Raw genomic sequence first — 19,208 nt, 5'->3', positions numbered from 1 at the left:
TAGCCCCTCCAGATGAACATGTTGTAATCTTTGAATACACAGACTGATGTTTGTGAAACACTTTGGGATGAACTGTGGTTTTTGTTCGTCTCTGAGGCGTGTGCGTCCTGTGTCAGGCGCTGCTCAGCTGTTTGAAGGACGGGCTTTGTGGTACGTTAAGTTTTTGTTTATGTGTCTGTTTTTTTTGTTTTTGTTTTTGTTTTTTTGCATGATGCAGAAAAACATTTGCAGGATCCTTGGACGCCTTAACAGTTCTGAAATGATCTTGCAGAAATCTGCTTTTTTTGTTTGTTTTTTTTTGTTTGTCATTTGTTCTGTTTTTATTTTTCTTTTGTGTTTTCTTTTGTTTTGTTTATTTTTCCTTTATTTATTTATTTTTGTCCTGCTTTGTTTTTGTGTTAAGTTTTGTTGTTGTTTTTTTGTTTTTTTTTTGCATGATGCAGGAAAACATTTGCAGGATATCTGGGCACCTTTACAATTTTTTATTTTTTATTTTCTTATAAAAAAGAGAGAAAGTTTTCAAAGATCCCGAGAAACTAAGAAACTTTTGGAAAAATCATTTCTCAGTTTCACGGTATCCTGACGTCAAGAATTCATGAGAAATTTCTGTGAACTTGAAAAATATCTGTTGGATCAAAAAGTCTAGAAAACAGAAAAGCAGGAGTCTAAAAAGACCTTTGAAAACTCCATGAAACCCTGATCCAGAGAAACCAGCAGGATGCTCCAAACCGGCACAACCCTCAGATGATCTTCAGAGGACTTCCTGCAGAGCCGGGAAACTTTTTGTTCGATTCAAGAAAAACAGAAACGTTTCCAGAATCCTGAGACACGAGAGATCTCGACAAATGTCTTCCTGTGGGATCTCGAGTGACCCTGCAAAATCTCCTTCTCCTAATTGTTTCTTCAACACTTCACCAAGATCCAGGAAAAACCCTAATCCAGGACCCTGAAAGCCTTAAGGCCTGCAAAAAATCTGCATCCTTTGCAGAGACCCCAAAATCCTGAGGCTCTCCTGAAGTTTTTCTCTGGATCAGTTTTCGAGACCCAGAGAAAAAAAAGCGGTCTCTGGATCTTTGAGACCAAATCTTATTTCTCAGAGATTTCTTGTCAGATCACCTTAATATTTGACTGATCATGAAAAGGTCTCAGGATGCAGAGGTCTTAATCCAGATCCCCTCAGGATCCTACAGGAGTTTTTGTTTCTGGATCTAACCTCAGGTGTTGGAGACTTCTGGGTGTTTTCAGGTCTTTTAGCAGAAACATTTCCTCAACCTTTAATCAGCCCGGCTCAGTGTTTGTTTCTGCATCAGAGCGAAACTGATGAGTCCAAACTGTTTACTGAACCTTATCATCACCGTCATCGTCACCATCAGCAGGTCAGATCATCCTCCTGACGAAGGCTGGAAAACACAGAAACCCTCAGACCGTCAGACGCAGACTCTGTGACTCTGCGTGACGGTTTCTCTGAAGAGGAGGATTTCTGTGGAGCACAGAGCGAACACTCCCACAGGTGACGGGAGCGTGACCTTGACTCAGCGGCTGAGCAGCTGCAGCTCTTATCCTCCGTGTTTACTGAAGGGGGGGTTGTTTTGTGACGGTCACAGTCCTTCAAAGCTCCGTGTCACCCTGAAGTCCTGGGATCAGGTCAGGGAGTAAAACAGAGACCAGGAGCCTGCTGGACCAGGTGAGGGGATTCCCCGAGGCCCTGCAGAGTCCATGATCCCCCTCTCTATGACACACAAAGGAAGTCACACAATGAGCACACAGTACACACACAGCAGAGTCACACAGTGACACACAACACAACAGTCCGGTCTTTGTAAGTCCAGCTTCTCAGGAAAACCAGCTCAAAGCAGAATGACTGGCAGGTTTTATTAACAGGACCAGAACTTTAACCCCGAGGGATCTGGATTAAAAAACCTCTGCATCCTGAAAAATGAGAAACTTTCTGTCAGATCCTGAAACTCTGTTTAGAATTTGATTTTTTATATTTTGAAGAGATTTCCTGCAAAATCATTTTAGGAGAGTAAAGTTGTCCAAAGTTCCTGCAGAAGTTTTTCTAGATCATACAAAATAAAACGAACAAACAAAAAAGAAAAGAAAAACAAAAACAGGAGAGAAAACAAACAAAACAAAACAAAAAAAATCAGACATTTGTCAAAATCTCTAATTTCCAAAGATTTTGTTGAGATTTCTTTCAAAATCATTTTAGGGTTGAAAATGTGTCCAGAGATCCTGCAGAAGATTTTCTAGATCATACAAAATAAAAATAAATTAATAAACTGATAAATTAATTAATTAACTAATAATAATAATAATAATAATAATAATAATAATAATAATAATAATAATAATAATAATAATAATAATAACAATTATAATAATAAATGAATAAAGACATAAAATTATGGACAGATAAATAAAAATTTAATAAATAAAAAATTACAAATAATTAATTATAAAAATAATAAATGAATAAGTAAATAATTAAGACAAAAAAAGAAAAACAAAAGCAGGAAAGAAAACAAAACAAAACAATAAAAATAAAATATTATAAAGAAAATTTTAAAAAATCAGATGTTTGTCAAGTTTTTTTTTTCCAAAGATTTTTGGCAAAGGTATTTTTAAATTATACAGGTGTTCAAAGATTCTGCAGATGTTTTTCTGGATCATGCAAAAAAAAAGAAAAATTTAAATCAGATATTTTTTTATTTCTCAATATTTTGCTGAAGTTTCTGTTTCATTTGAAGATTTGAAAAAGTTTTAAGAATATCAAGATCCTGCTTCAAAGCCTCTGATTCAATTAACTACTTAATTAATTGTTTAATTAATTAATTAGTTAATTAATAAGATAAATCTTGCTTTTACTGAGTCCCACCACTTATCCCAGCTCTGCAGAGCACATCTAGCTTCAAATGCTAACAGTATGCAGCGGTGGCCTCCTCGATCCTGCCGGCAACGCCAAAAAGGTGACAGGAAGTTGAAACAGAAGAACCGCCGTAGTCACACACAGAAAACGTCTCTGACTGTTTCTGATATTTCTCACATGATTTCTCTGTGGAGATCAGCAGGTGCACAGGTGAGCCCTGAGCAGCGAGCAGAGATCTCTGTAGAGACGGAGGAAAGGCTTCAAACAGTGTCATGCGTCCTTCCTACGCCCCTCGCTGCAGCTCAGCTCCTTTTTTAGTCTCTTTCTGTCCCAGAAAATCAGTTTCAGTCTCAGCTTCAGCTTCAGCCTGACGTCAGGCCACCCCAGACGCTGATGTCAGACCCTCTCAGGGATTTCACATCTGGGTTAAGAGCCGTGTCATCAAACACTTTCTGAGAAGCAGGCACAGACTGGATGATGTAAACCAGATCCTTTTAAGGCTCCACTAAGAGCCTCTTTGTTTGGACATGATGTCAACCCGAGCCCATTGAAGCTCAGGTGGGTGATTTTTATCCTCTCACTCCACCTCCTTTATTTTTCCACTGCATGTAAGGCTGTCTTTATGACCCGCAGGTCACCATGACAACAATAAGACTGTACCAGTTATTACACCAGGAGTCTCATCGTGTTACATTAGTCTGTTATGAGCTGTGAGCATGCTCAGTTCGCTGGAAACCCTGAACAGTGACAGTGAATCTGCCGGATCTTAGTTCAGAGTTTTTCTATCTGTGCTCGACTTGAGGAAACTTTGGGGAAACTTTCTGCTTGGACTTCAGAGACGGAGATTTCTGACTCTCCTGCGTCTAACAGTGATGTGGTTTCTCTCTGTTCCTCACACACCAGCTGATCAACTCTCCTCTCCAAACTTTTAGAGATGTTGTCCTTCAAAAAGTCAGAGGTCATGCCTGGAAAGTTCATCTTCTCCTCTCTTAGTTTTTTTCTCTTGCCCAAATAGTTGAAGACTTACGGTAATGAGAACAGGACAACAAACATTTTATTTTAGCCCAATTAGTTGAGGAGTTACGGTAATTTAACCTGCACCCGGGAGCGCTGGAGGTAAGAGGGGTTTTAAAGAGCTCAAAAACTCAGGCACCATTTTTATCTTTTAATATCCAGAAATCAGATGTTTTTCTGGATTTGGCTTTTTTTTTTTTACTTAGAGTAAACACGTCATTAGTTTTTAGTTTCTTGGAGAGAAGAGTTCATCAGCTGATTTGTAAATAAATAAATAAATAAAAAATATAAATAAATAAAATAAAAAATAATAAATGAATAAGTAAATAAAAAGACAAAAAAAGAAAAAACAAAAGTAGGAAAGAAAACAAAACTAATTAATAAAAATAAAATAAAATTAAATTAAATTAAATTAAATTAAATTAAATTAAAATAAAATAAAGCAACAAAAAACACTCAGATGTTTGTCAAGACTTTTCATTTCCAAAAGATTTTTTTGCAAAGTTATTTTTAAATAATTCAGGTGTTCAAAGATTCTGCAGATGTTTTTCTAGATCATGCAAAAAAAAGAGCTCAAAAACTCAGGTGTCATCTTTATCTTTTAAATCCAGAAATCAGATGTTTTTCTGGACTTGGCTTTTTTTTTATTTAAAGTAAGACATAAACACTTCATTAGTTTTTAGTTTCTTGGAGAGGAGAGTTCATCAGCTGATTTGTAAATAAATAAATTAATAAATTAAAAATAAATAAATAAATAAATATATAATATAAATACATAAATAAAAAATAATAAATGAATAAGTAAATAAATAAGACAAAAAAGAAAAACAAAAGCAGGAAAGAAAACAAAACTAATTAATAAAAATAAAATAAAATAAAATAAAATAAAATGAAATAAAGAAATAAAAAATAAAACTCAGATGTTTGTCAAGATTTTTAATTTCCTAAGATTTTTTTGCAAAGTCATTTTTAAATTAAACAGGTGTTCAAATTCTGCAGATGTTTTTCTAGATCATGCAAAAAAAGGGCTCAAAAACTCAGGCGTCATTTTTATCTTTGATATCCAGAAATCAGCCGTTTTTCTGGACTTGGCTTTTTTTTATTCAGAGTACGACATAAACACTTCATTAGTTATTAGTTTGTTAGAGAGGAGAGTTCATCAGCTGATGTGTGAGAAACAGAGAGAAACCACATCACTGTTAGTGCAGATAATCAGTCTATCCCTAATAAAGAGTTAAATGAATCAAAAAATGGGGTAAAAAAACAAAAATAAGCCCTGTTCTTTATTTTCTAGAAAAGGGAAAAACGCCTGAATATGAGAAATTCAAGAACAGTTTGGATGAGTTATTAAAGTTGTTAAAACTATGAACATGTCCATATAAGGGCACGGCCGATTCGACCAACAGGTGGTCGCCTTGTAGCTGGCTGAAGCCCCGCCCCTTTACCTCAGCAAAACTGGAACCTAGCTAGAGAGGGTCAACAGAGCTCAGGTTTGTTTTCTCCTCTCAGTGACGACACGGGAGAAATGTCTCACGCTCAGTGAACACTGTTCCTGTCAGACCGCTGCTCGCTCAGTGACGGGAAAGATTAAAGACAAAGACACAAAGGGGCAAAGGGACAAAGACACAAAGAGACAAAGGGACAAAGGGACAAAAGGAAAGCACAGACGGAGCATCAGAGTGAAAGTGAAGGCGTGGAGAAACCAACAGGCCAGACGTTAAATCACCTCATGGAGAGCGCCAGGGACGTCTGAGATAATGACCACGGCGTGCACAGCAACAGGGAGCTCTGGGAGGAGGTGAGCGCCGTCATAAACACTGATGAGATTTCACTGATGTGATTTCACACTCTCCTGAATCTCTGCCCGGATGTTCCCCTGAGCCTGAGCTGCCAGGAGACGAACACATCAGCTGATCCCGGTCAGGTGTTTGTCAGGAAAACCTGGGGAGCAGGAAACACACACACAAAAAAACACACAAGACTGAGAGTTTCTTTCAGTCAAACCCGAGGTGTGAACACAGAGAGGGTGACAGAAACTTCAGGACGTCATCCACCAAAAACAAAACTCAAAGGATTAGTTCAGAGAAATCTGTTTTTGGTTTTGGATGTTTTCTATCATTAACCCTTCGCTGCAGGCGTGATAAACCCTACACTTTTCACAAACAGGCTCCAAAATGACCAGAGGAAGAAAATCATCCACGTTATCGCTCGGGTTACATTTTCATCAGCGCAGAAATGGTTTTCAAATATCCAAAAATCTGTTACAAAGTGAAGAGTTTTTAAACATTTAATCATTCTTGTTTGAAACTAAATGAATGTAAAAAGTGGCGTAAAAACATGTAAATGGTCATTTTTGACCCACTCAAGGAAGAAACACAAATATTACGCTTTCCTCAAAAGTATCTAAGGAAATTTGAAAATGTGAATGAATAAAAACAAAAACATGTTTTTTTAGGAACAGCTGGAATATGAAAGCTTTTCATCACAGAGATATACCGCAGAAAAAAAAACACCTCATCAGGTCATTTTTCACCCTGTCATCCACCAAGGGGTTAAATGAATTTTTGATGTTCACTTTTTAACCACCAGGTGTCAGCAGAGTAATGGGAACGCTCCATCTGTTCTCAGATAATCATCATCATCATCACTGTCCATCTGATTTATTACTGATCCCAGTACGAAGTGTAACAACCACACAAAATGTAACAACTACACAAAATGTAACAACTACACAAAATGTAACAACCACACAAAATGTAACAACCACACAAAATGTAACAACTACACAAAATGTAACAACCACACAAAATGTAACAACAACACATAATGTAACAACTACACAAAATGTAACAACCACACAAAATGTAACAACCACACAAAATGTAACAACTACACAAAATGTAACAACTACACAAAATGTAACAACCACACAAAATGTAACAACCACACAAAATGTAACAACTACACAAAATGTAACAACTACACAAAATGTAACAACTACACAAAATGTAACAACTACACAAAATGTAACAACCACACAAAATGTAACAACTACACAAAATGTAACAACTACACAAAATGTAACAACTACACAAAAAGTAACAACACAAAATGTAACAACGACACAAAATGTAACAACTAGACAAAATGAAACAACTACACAAAATGTTACTACACAAATGTAACTACACAAAATGTAACAACCACACAAAATGTAACAACTACACAAAATGTAACAACTACACAAAATGTAACAACTACACAAAATGTAACAACTACACAAAATGTAACAACTACACAAAATGTAACAACTACACAAAATGTAACAACTACACAAAATGTAACAACAACACAAAATGTAACAACCACACAAAATGTAACAACTACACAAAATGTAACAACTTCACAAATGTAACTACACAATATGTAACAACAACACAAAATGTAACAACTACACAAAATGTAACAACTACACAAAATATAACAACCACACAAAATGTAACAACCACACAAAATGTAACAACCACACAAAATGTAACAACTACACAAAATGTAACAACTACAAAATTGTAACAACTACACAAATGTAACTACACAAAATGTAACAACTACACAAATGTAACAACTACACAAATGTAACAACTACACAAAATGTTATAACTACACAAAATGTAACAACAACACAAAATGTAACAACTACACAAAATGTAACAACTACACAAAATGTAACAACTACACAAAATGTAACAACAACACAAAATGTTACAACCACACAAAATGTAACAACCACACAAAATGTAACAACTACACAAATGTAACAACAACACAAAATGTAACAACTTCACTTAATGTAACAACTACACAAAATGTAATAACTACACAAAATGTAACAACAACACAAAATGTAACAACTACACAAAATGTAACAACTACACAAATGTTACAACTACACAAAATGTTATAACACAAAATGTAACAACTACACAAAATGTAACAACTACACAAAATGTAACAACTACACAAAATGTAACAACTACACAAAATGTAACAACTACACAAAATGTAACAACACAAAATGTAACAACCACACAAAATGTAACAACTACACAAAATGTAACAACTTCACAAATGTAACTACACAATATGTAACAACAACACAAAATGTAACAACTACACAAAATATAACAACCACACAAAATGTAACAACCACACAAAATGTAACAACCACACAAAATGTAACAACTACACAAAACGTAACAACTACACAAATGTAACTACACAAAATGTAACAACTACACAAAATGTAACAACAACTACACAAAATGTAACAACAACTACACAAAATGTAACAACTGCACAAAATGTGACAACTACACAAAATGTAACAACTACACAAAATGTAACAACTACAGAAAATGTAACAACTACACAAAATGTAACAACCACACAAAATGTAACAACTACACAAAATGTAACAACTACAAAATTGTAACAACTACACAAATGTTACTACACAAAATGTAACAACTACACAAATGTAACAACTACACAAATGTAACTACACAAAATGTAACAACTACACAAAATGTAACAACTACACAAAATGTTACAACTACACAAATGTAACAACTACACAAAATGTTATAACTACACAAAATGTAACAACAACACAAAATGTAACAACTACACAAAATGTAATAACTACACAAAATGTAACAACTACACAAAATGTAACAACAACACAAAATGTTACAACCACACAAAATGTAACAACCACACAAAATGTAACAACTACACAAATGTAACAACAACACAAAATGTAACAACTTCACTTAATGTAACAACTACACAAAATGTAATAACTACACAAAATGTAACAACAACACAAAATGTAACAACTACACAAAATGTAACAACTACACAAATGTTACAACTACACAAAATGTTATAACACAAAATGTAACAACTACACAAAATGTAACAACTACACAAAATGTAACAACTACACAAAATGTAACAACTACACAAATGTAACAACTACACAAAATGTTACAACTACACAAATGTAACAACTACACAAAATGTTATAACTACACAAAATGTAACAACTACACAAAATGTAATAACTACACAAAATGTAACAACAACACAAAATGTAACAACTACACAAAATGTAACAACTACACAAATGTAACAACTACACAAAATGTTATAACACAAAATGTAACAACTACACAAAATGTAACAACAACTACACAAAATGTAACAACTACACAAATGTAACAACTACACAAAATGTTATAACACAAAATGTAACAACTACACAAAATGTAACAACTACACAAAATGTAACAACTACACAAAATGTAACAACTACACAAATGTAACAACTACACAAATGTAACTACACAAAATGTAACAACTACACAAAATGTAACAACTACACAAAATGTTACAACTACACAAATGTAACAACTACACAAAATGTTATAACTACACAAAATGTAACAACAACACAAAATGTAACAACTACACAAAATGTAATAACTACACAAAATGTAACAACTACACAAAATGTAACAACAACACAAAATGTTACAACCACACAAAATGTAACAACCACACAAAATGTAACAACTACACAAATGTAACAACAACACAAAATGTAACAACTTCACTTAATGTAACAACTACACAAAATGTAATAACTACACAAAATGTAACAACAACACAAAATGTAACAACTACACAAAATGTAACAACTACACAAATGTTACAACTACACAAAATGTTATAACACAAAATGTAACAACTACACAAAATGTAACAACTACACAAAATGTAACAACTACACAAAATGTAACAACTACACAAATGTAACAACTACACAAAATGTTACAACTACACAAATGTAACAACTACACAAAATGTTATAACTACACAAAATGTAACAACTACACAAAATGTAATAACTACACAAAATGTAACAACAACACAAAATGTAACAACTACACAAATGTTACAACTACACAAAATGTTATAACACAAAATGTAACAACTACACAAAATGTAACAACTACACAAAATGTAACAACTACACAAATGTAACAACTACACAAAATGTTACAACTACACAAATGTAACAACTACACAAAATGTTATAACTACACAAAATGTAACAACTACACAAAATGTAATAACTACACAAAATGTAACAACAACACAAAATGTAACAACTACACAAAATGTAACAACTACACAAATGTAACAACTACACAAAATGTTATAACACAAAATGTAACAACTACACAAAATGTAACAACAACTACACAAAATGTAACAACTACACAAATGTAACAACTACACAAAATGTTATAACACAAAATGTAACAACTACACAAAATGTAACAACTACACAAAATGTAACAACTACACAAAATGTAACAACTACACAAAATGTAACAACTACACAAAATGTAATAACTACACAAAATGTTACAACAATTAGGGATGGAGACCTTTAACATCTGAAACAATACGGTACAGATGTTTGGTTCCAGGTCATTCGTGTCGTTACTCAATGGTACCAATTTTGGTACTTTAGTGTGTCTATGTGATGATAAATATTGATTTAATGATAAAATCTTAACGTTTTTTTTAATTTAACATATTCATAAAATCTCCACTTCCACTCCCTCACAGTCTCGAGGACGGGTCAGGAACTGAAACATGGTCCTTTTGATTTACATTTTGAGTTTTATAACCACTTTTTTATGACATTTTGTTTAATAATTCAGAAACAGACACAGGATTTAAAAAAAAGATTTTTCAAACAGGGATACAAAATCAGCTGCAGGTGGGGCCCCCTGGTGGAAGATTTGAAACCTTCATTTCAGTCTCATATTAAGGAGAACTTACTGCACTGAACGAGAGAAACACATTAACCAGTTATCAGCAGTTATCAGCAGTTATCAGCAGTTATCAGCAGTGTGTGTGAGGAAATGGAAAAAGGATTTTCTCTTTCTTTTTTCGGTGAACCATCGTGAGCTCATGGTTTGCGTCCCTCCCTGACACCCCGTCTCTGAAAATGAAAACCTGCCCAGACAATGAGCTCTGTAACTCACAGCTGGCTCGTTAACTGCTCTGAAAGCTCTGAAGCTGCTTCATCACCAACATGTGAAAACCTCTGAGTATCATCCTGATTCTCCTTTTCCAGGAAACTATTATCTGACTGAACAAACACATGAGGGAATAAATGATGACATTTAGCTGTCACATTTCTATTTTTACAGTAAACTGGTTTTTCTGGTTGGATGGGGCTAATTTTGGAGTCAGGTTTCTCCGCTCTGAGGCTCAGCAGCGTATTACATCAGCCTCTAATTAAATAACATCAGAGGTTACTGGAAAGAAAATTAAAGGTACTGTGACAGGTTCTGGTCTGACTCAGTCAGGGAGGGTTTCCTTCAGGCCAATCCAGAAAAACTATGTGAACAGAAAACTACTGGACTCAGGTTTAACAGTAAACTATTAACAGAGCATCCTTTGGTCCCAACAGTCAAATACTCATTATTATTCACACACTTACTGACAGTTACAGCTGAGGATGATGGGAAATCTGGGACCACAGTTTATTAATAGTAGTTTATTGGTTTAACTCTTCAGACCGGAGCTTTTGTCTGCCGTGCATTTTTCATTCGTCTCACTCTTTGAGAGGAGTCCCTGCACAGGAAGTCTGGTTATCAGTATGAGGAGCTCTCTGTTAGAGCCAGGTGAATTTACAGTTAAGCACTTTTTACAAGAAAAGAACATTTTAAGTGACTTTCAGTCAGGTTTTAGATCTGGCAACGGTACCATTACTGCATCTATGGTTGTTGTAAATGACCTCATTTGTGCCTTGGACAGAAAACAACACTCTGCTGCTTTATTTATTGATTTATCCAGATCCAGTAAGACATGAACTGTTATTAATGAAACTTAGAGCTGCTGCTGTAAGTCCAAAGACTGTTAATTGGTTTAAAAGTCATTTTACCAGCCGAACTCAGCGTGTCTATGCACCATAAATCTGAGTGTCTTCCGATCACTAAAGGCGTCCCTCAGGGATCTATTCTGGGACCTCTTCTGTTTTCTATTTTTATCAATGACCTGGGAAAGGACATAAAGGCCAAAATACATCTCTATGCTGACGATACTGTCATCTATACCTATACAAACTCTATCACAACAGCGGTGCAGGAGCTTCAGACAAAGTTCACGGTCGTCTCAAGAGGTAACTAACAACAGGTGAATCATTTTAATGTTTTTACTTCTGAAGGAAACTGTACCTGGGTATTTGGATAGACAGCAAACTCTCATTTCCAATCCAATCCACTTTATTTTTATACTTTATATAGCACATTTTAAAAACATTTAAGTTCACCAAAGTGCTGCACAGTTAAAATAACATATGAGAATATCAATAAAAGAAATCAATTTAAATAACACATAGAAACAGATAAGAGTCATAAAAAAAGGGGTTAAGACCATAAAAGATGTAAAAGGACACGGATCAAACAACTCTCGTGCTGAGTTAAAGCCACAGAATTAAAGTGAGTTTTAAGACGTGATTTAAAAGTGGTTAGGGTGGAGGATCACCTCGGGTCTTTAAACTCATATTGTTATATAATATTGACACAGTCAAGGCTGTTATATATTGATCATAAGTATTCAGCTGTGAACCTTATTTTTAGAAAAATCTTTTTTTTTTCAATTTTTCCTGTTCTTAAAATCATGTTTTTTTATGACAAAAATGCCATAAAGCAAAAAGATAATCAAAAAGTTTTATAAAACTTTATATTTTTTAGATAGGTCTGAAGTAGTCAAAAAGATTTAATGCTTTGAAAGTTTAAAAAAATATGGATTAATTAATTTTTTATAGCTTAATAAAGGGCGGACGTTTTGTCCATGAACAACACAAACGCGTAGAAAAAGCAATCACTTCTGGGGGTTTAGAGTGTGGTGACGGAGGCGTGTGGTTGTTTTTCTTGAAAGCCAATGTGTGTGTTTGCTTATTTACTTTAACCTGTTGATTGTGTTGTGTCATCGTGACTCTGTGCGGCTGCTGTTTGGGCCAGGTCTCTCCTGTAAAAGAGATTTTTTCATCTCAATGGGACTTCCTGGTTAAATAAAGGTTAAATGAATAAAGACAAAATTAGTTCCTCGTTAGTGTTACTGCTCTCTGAAACAGGTGTAATGTTGTGTTTTCATCCAGAAGGTGAGGAGGGCAACAGGTCAAAGTTTAAACAGATTACACTGAGTGACTACAGCTGCCAGTAAAACAACATGTTTACATGTTTATTACATCATACTGGAAATTCAATATCAATAAATAACTCTGATTATCACACAGCACTTACAGTAAGGATACAGGATATATGTGAATATATTTGAATATTTAAAAAAAAGTATTTATGGATGAAAACTGATTAAAATATTCAAAGAGTCAAAATAAGTCTGAGCGTGTTTGATAACTTGACCTTACTCACTCCTACCCTCTGACATATGATGAATTAGTGTTTGGTGATGACTCGTGTGTTCAGTATTTGCATGACACAGCGTCCACCTTCCTCAGAAACCGCTCCGCGCTCCGAGCCGCTGATTGGGGGCGTCGGTGTTACCTTACTGTATAAAGCGCAGCGTGCGCCGCTCACAGTCCATCCTCCTGACAGACTCTGCAGCCACACACTGACGATGGTATGTGTGTGTGTGTGTGTGAGAGTGTGTGTGTGTTAGAGTGTGTGTGTGTGAGTGTGAGAGGAACATGCTCAGACTGCTGCCTGCATGTCTCTGAGGTTCTCCCTCCTCAGGTGATATTTGGGTTAAAACAGCTGCTGCAGGTGTGTGTGTGTGTGTGTGTGAGTGTGTGAGTGTGTGTGTGCAGAGTGTGTCCCTGTCTCACCTTGTTTCGGGATGCTCTCCTCACCTCTCCTTGTGTTTCCTCGCTTCCTTCCTTCCTTCCTCCCTCCTTGCAGATGCTGACTCCGCTCCTCTTCCCGCTCCTCTTCCTCTCCCTGCGCTCCTCCCTGGTGGACGGAGTCCCGGAGCCGCTCCTCACCTTCAAGGACACGGACCCGATCAGCGGGAAGCCTCTGACGTGTGACCGCTGCCCGCCCGGCACCTATTTACGCGCGCGCTGCACGGAGCACAAGAAGAGCGCGTGCGCGCCGTGTCCGCAGGGCTCCTTCACGGAGCTCTGGAACTACATCGGGAAGTGTCTGCGCTGCAGCGCATGCGCACACAACCAGGTGGTGAAGGCCGCGTGCACGGCGCAGAGCGACTGTCAGTGCGCGTGCAGGTCCGGGTTCTACTACGACCAGAGATACGACACCTGCGTTCCCCACAGCGAGTGCCCGTCCGGACAGGAGGTGCTGAGTGCAGGTACACACACACACACACACACACACACACACACACACACACTCACACACATGAACATGAACATAAACACACATGAAAATCAACACACACCCAGGGGCGTATTTAGTGGTTTGGGGGCCCAAGGCAAACCCCGTCAGTGGGGCCCTCCATGTCCTTGTAACTCCTCTTCCTCAGAGCTAGACTGGCCTTCCCTGGGTCCACTGTCTCTTTCCCAGAATCAAGGCATGACACAGTGCTAATCTTGTTCATGCTAACTTAACACAACTAAATGCATTTCCTCAAGTTCTGTACTTTAGTTTGATTTAGAAAAAAGTGAATCCATCATTTAGTCCACTTTGTCCTGGATTTGAAATCTTTTATGGTCCATTGAAGCTTATTTGTCCCACAGTGGGGAATTTACAGAGTAACAGGAACAAACAAGAAAGGATGAAGTGAAAAACATTACAATAGGTAAATATTGAAAAAAATAATTTAGTAAAGAAAAAATATGTAAATATCAAGAACAACATCAAACTGGAAAAAAATCTACTGAAAGAGGTGATATTTACAGTTACCATACTTTTTGGTGCTATTATTTTAAAGTGAATGTATTTTTATTTGACCCCCTGTCCAGTGAGTTATGTTTCCAAAAAAGAGATTTATACAATAATGTTTATCACCAACTCCAAAAGTTTGATTTAGAGAAAATGATCCTGTTTCCTGGGCTAGATAAAGTCCTTAAAATCCTAAAAGTCTGATATGTTTATCTCAGATCTCAGAGCAACATTGGTTTTATTTCCCACTTGGTTGAAAATAAGAAAAAAAAAATGGTAAAAAGTGTTTTTACCACTTTCTTCCTGAATCAAATGTTCAGATGTGTTGTAACATGGAATAGCCCATTGAATAAGAAGGGAGGGGGAGGACCCAAAACCATCATTACAGATTAAGCCTTTGATGGATTTTGAAGCATGTGAAGTGAGATTTAGAAAAAAGAAATGCTTTCAATTGAAGAGAACTTCATAAATCAGTTTTTAAGAGATGCTTTGGGGGCCCCTGGAAATCTTAACTATAACTCCTCTCTGGTTTTATCCTGTTAGAGTGACACAAATATTCACTTTATCTAACACAGACAGTCTGATTAATCAGCCAGGCTCCAATTCCTCCAGACACACGTCAGATAATCTGAAAATGAATCAGATTAAATCTCTTTGTTTTTATTCTCTGGTCTCATTCTGAGTCAATTCAGCTCATGTTGTGTTCAGAGGGAAACTGGGACAGAGTAAACACTCAGTGATTAACGACGTTCACATTTTACCCTGTTGGAGGTTTAATGAGTCACACACACACACACACACACACACACACACACACACACACACACACACACACACACACACACACACAGGAGTTTATGATAACAATAAAACAGGAAAGTCACAGACATGTCAAAACAACACACTTACCTCAAGAGCCAGCATTGTATAACAGACTCAGTTACCCAGAATGCTTTGCAGGAGGAATCCTTTCCAAGGGAACTCCTGCATGATGTAATTCAATCCTCTGAATTTACACAGTCTGAAATGTAAAATGATGTGAACGTGTCCTGGTGTGTTCATGGAAAAATAAAAAGTAGTTTAATTTTGTTTTGTTTTGTTTTGTTTTGTGAAAAAGCAGCTTCAAAAAGTTAAGAATTAGGAGTGAATGAAACAGACATGTCAAAACTGAGTGAGATGTTGTCCTGCAGACACACTGCCCCTCACTGGTCAGACACAGTCACTGCACTGATGTAACATCAACCACAAAGTCCACAGAGGGTTTTATCAGAGCTGGTTAAAGGGTCGTTTCTCTCTGTGTCCGTCCTCCAGGTACGGCTGATCAGGACACCGTCTGCAGGACCTGTCCCAACGGCACCTTCTCAGACGTGGTCTCTGCCCAGAAGAACTGCTCCCAGCACCGGAGCTGCCAGGCCGCGGGGCTGGAGCTGCTGCTGAGGGGCTCGGCGTGGCACGACAACGTGTGCATGAGCTGCTCCACGTCCACAGGTGAGAGCACGGCGCCGCCAGCGGCCGGTTGGGGGCGGGGCTATAAACAGCTGTGTTTAGACTCAGAGGGAAACCAACTGCTCATTTTGGGGCTTCTGCAAACTTAATAAGCAGCAATTATCATGCAGGAGCACGTCAGCACATCCTGACGCCGCACAGAAACCCTCACAGACGTTTTTAAAGAGAAACAGCTCAGGGATGGAAACGCTGCGGCTCTGCGCCACGGAGACACAGGGTTTGTGTGGTTTCTGCACCAGGGGAGAAACCTGTGGCTCAGGGCACTCTGTGAGGCCGGACTCTGGAGCTTTAAGAGCTCCTACACTGCAAAAAAACAGAAATCTTATCAAGTGTTTTTGTCTTATTTTCATCAGAAAATGTCTTTTTAGACTCAATCTGAGCCACATTCGCCTGGTCAGTCCAGAAAATGTCTGATTTCAAGTTATTTAAAGACAAAATGAGGTTTGGATTACTGTAAGAAGTAAAAATTAAACTGGTTCATTTAACCATTTTTTAACCATTTAAAACTTTAATCAAATAAAAGAAAGTCAGAGACAACCAATCAGAGAGCAGAACTGGAAACTTGATGAGATGAAAAAAAACGCTGAAACAGAGACGACGAAACGGTTAAAAAAAGATATATATATATATATATATATATATATATATATATATATATATATATATATAAATAAATAAAGAGAGAAGACAGAACTGAAACAGTCAGCACAGGGACGCCTCAAAAACAGGGACAGCAAAACTATAAATGATAAAATGGAAACACTAAAAAATTGAAAAAGAGACACCAAAATTAAAAAAAAATATATAAAAAAACATCACAACAGAAAGAGTGGAAACAAAGATGAAAAAAGCAATAAAAAAGAAGTTAGGAAAGAGACGGAAAAGGAATATCAATAAATTAAAAAAAAATGTTTAGATGAACAACAAAACTTAAAAACTTAAAACAGGGAAACACATTGAAATGTTTGAAAAACAGGCAACAAAACTGAAAAAGCTGAAACAAAGATGTCCAAAGTTAGAAAGAAAAAGTTGGTATGGGGGAAACTAAAGGTGAAAAACATTAAACAGGGATGACTCAACTAAAAACACTGAAACCAAGACGAGAAAACTAATAAAATATTGAGACAGGAATACAGAAATGAAAAAACAACAAAAACTGAAAAAGCTGAGATAGAGATGCTGAAAAATGAAAAGTTGAAACAAGACGACATTTCTGAAAAGTTGAGACGCAGGCGTCAAAACTGGACAACTAGACAGAGACAAACATTGAAACACAGTCAGTGTTGGACGGGTCACAGTTGTTATCATGAGTTATTCCCCCTCTCAGTGACATCACCAGCTTCACGGAACTCCTGATCACTGTGACATCACCACCAGCTGCACGGAACTCCTGATCACTGTGACATCATCATCACACTACTGTTGCAGCAGCTGTCGTTTCAGTGGCTGTAAAGTCTAAACCCCTGTGGCTGATTTCTCTGAGTGATGGTTTTGTTTCTCCACCATTTACAGACGGCGCCCTCTACCTCAAAGACATCTTCCCCTCCTTCCTGGTCCACCACAGACCGGGGGTCAGGAAGCTGCGCCACGTCCTGCGCCACGTGCTGCGTGAGGACGGGAAGAAGCTGGAGGGCCTTTCCAGCCTCGGCGTCTCCGAGCTTCACCAGAGGATCACCGCCTGGGTGGCCTCGGCCTCGGCGGAGCAGATCCGCCAGCTCCCCGCCGCTTTCACCCGAGCAGGAGCGAGTGGCGCGGCGGAGCGTCTGCAGAGCAAGCTGAGCAGGATGGAGTCACAGGCGTACGACCTGTGCGGCCTCAACAACGCCGTGGATGCTCTGTGAGGTCAGCGGGGGTACGGCTGCTTTAAAGCAGGCGGAGAAACCAGGTCCCAGAGAAACGCCGCCAGTAGCTCCCAGGGTCAGCTCTGGGTTAGTCCTGACCCTGTCCCTGTGTGTCTCTGTGTCTGTGTCTGTGTCTGTGTCCCCCTGAAACCACCTGTCTCACCTGCCGACAATTAAAGATGAGCCAGCGTGCTGTGACCTGGGATCAGAGGGAGAGTCTGTTCACTGCCGTCAGTTTATCTTTGTTTCTGACTCCGTTTGGGTCTCAGAGCGTTTCCTCTCTGCTGCAGGTACGACTGTTGGTCCAACGTTCAGCCACAATCATTCAATCAACCAATCAATCAATCATTCATTCGTTCAATCATTCGTTAATCTGGGTTAAATCAGCAGAGATCAGAGAGCAAACAGCAGCAACACAGAAATAAACTTGTGACTTTAAATAACTGTTGGCCTGCAGTACGTCTACCTCTCCTCCTTCCTCCTCCTTCCTCCTCCTTCCTCCTCCTTCCTCCTCCTTCCTCCTCTCTCCTCCTCCTTCCTCCTTCCTCCTGGTGATCGTGTTCAGAGATGTTAATTTATTTCTATTTATACAGTTTAGAGGAGACTGTTCTCCACGCTTTATTTTTTTACTCTAAGATCATGTACGGCTGCTTCTAACCACATTTCAATAAACCTCGTCACTATGATCACGTGTCATCGTCTTTCTATGACCTCATCACCGAAAGTTTGTTTAAATACTTCTTAACTGTTTAAACCTTTTATCAAATAAAAGAAAGTCAGAGACGACCAATCAGAGAGCAGAAAAAAACGCTAAAAACAGAGACGACGAAACTGTTGAAAAAAGCTAATAAATAAATAAATAAATCAATAAAGAGGGAAGACAGAAGTAAACCAGTCAGCACAGGGACGCCCAGTAAAACTACAAACGATAAAATGGAAACACTACAAAAAAAATTAAAACAGAGACACCAACAGTGAGACAAAGTTTGAAAATAAACGTCACAACAGAAAGAGTGGAAACAAAGACGACAA

At 37.4% G+C, this 19,208-nt stretch overlaps 1 protein-coding gene and 1 long non-coding RNA gene across 10 annotated transcripts in view; one reads left to right on the top strand and one right to left on the bottom strand.

The window, feature by feature from the left end:
* LOC141802690 (uncharacterized) overlaps positions 1 to 13,976 on the bottom strand; it is a 36,500-nt gene extending 22,524 nt beyond the window's left edge. For 3 of the 5 annotated variants that reach the window (XR_012599523.1, XR_012599522.1, XR_012599525.1), the window contains exons 1-2: positions 13,842 to 13,976; positions 5,610 to 5,824 (exon numbers count right to left, since the gene is read on the bottom strand). This is a non-coding gene — a long non-coding RNA (uncharacterized LOC141802690). Of the gene's footprint in view, positions 1 to 1,418; positions 1,730 to 5,609; positions 5,825 to 13,817 lie in introns of those variants that run through there. The other 2 variants (XR_012599526.1, XR_012599524.1) reach the window with 2 other exon arrangements.
* Positions 126 to 18,856, top strand: LOC141802689 (tumor necrosis factor receptor superfamily member 5-like). Of its 5 annotated transcripts, none has more exons than XM_074686296.1 (4): positions 126 to 150; positions 13,891 to 14,296; positions 16,141 to 16,317; positions 17,848 to 18,856. In XM_074686296.1, exons 2-4 carry the CDS (start codon positions 13,891 to 13,893, stop codon positions 18,174 to 18,176), a joined length of 912 nt encoding a protein of 303 aa, XP_074542397.1. In that variant the 5' UTR covers positions 126 to 150; the 3' UTR covers positions 18,177 to 18,856. The 5 variants fall into 5 exon arrangements, with proteins under 5 accessions (XP_074542397.1, XP_074542393.1, XP_074542392.1 ...); XM_074686292.1 differs by lacking the exon at positions 126 to 150 and adding an exon at positions 5,173 to 5,681; XM_074686291.1 differs by lacking the exon at positions 126 to 150 and adding an exon at positions 12,712 to 13,612.
* The last annotated feature ends 352 nt before the right edge of the window (positions 18,857 to 19,208 follow it).

This window comes from Halichoeres trimaculatus, unplaced genomic scaffold (genome assembly GCF_033239565.1).
Source record: "Halichoeres trimaculatus isolate MK-OKI-2021-1 unplaced genomic scaffold, fHalTri1.1 fHalTri1_scaffold_14, whole genome shotgun sequence".
Classification (NCBI taxonomy): domain Eukaryota; kingdom Metazoa; phylum Chordata; class Actinopteri; order Labriformes; family Labridae; genus Halichoeres; species Halichoeres trimaculatus.
This window is presented reverse-complemented; position numbering and strand designations above follow the sequence as displayed.

What these genes read in the sequence shown, in the direction of transcription:
- LOC141802689 (XM_074686291.1), top strand. Translation starts at nt 13,442, where the DNA reads ATGACTCGTGTGTTCAGTATTTGCATGACACAGCGTCCACCTTCCTCA. An exon ending in ACAGGAGGTGCTGAGTGCAG is followed by an intron (nt 14,297 to 16,140) that starts GTACACACACAC and finishes TCCGTCCTCCAG; the next exon opens with GTACGGCTGATCAGGACACC. An exon ending in GAGCTGCTCCACGTCCACAG is followed by an intron (nt 16,318 to 17,847) that starts GTGAGAGCACGG and finishes CACCATTTACAG; the next exon opens with ACGGCGCCCTCTACCTCAAA.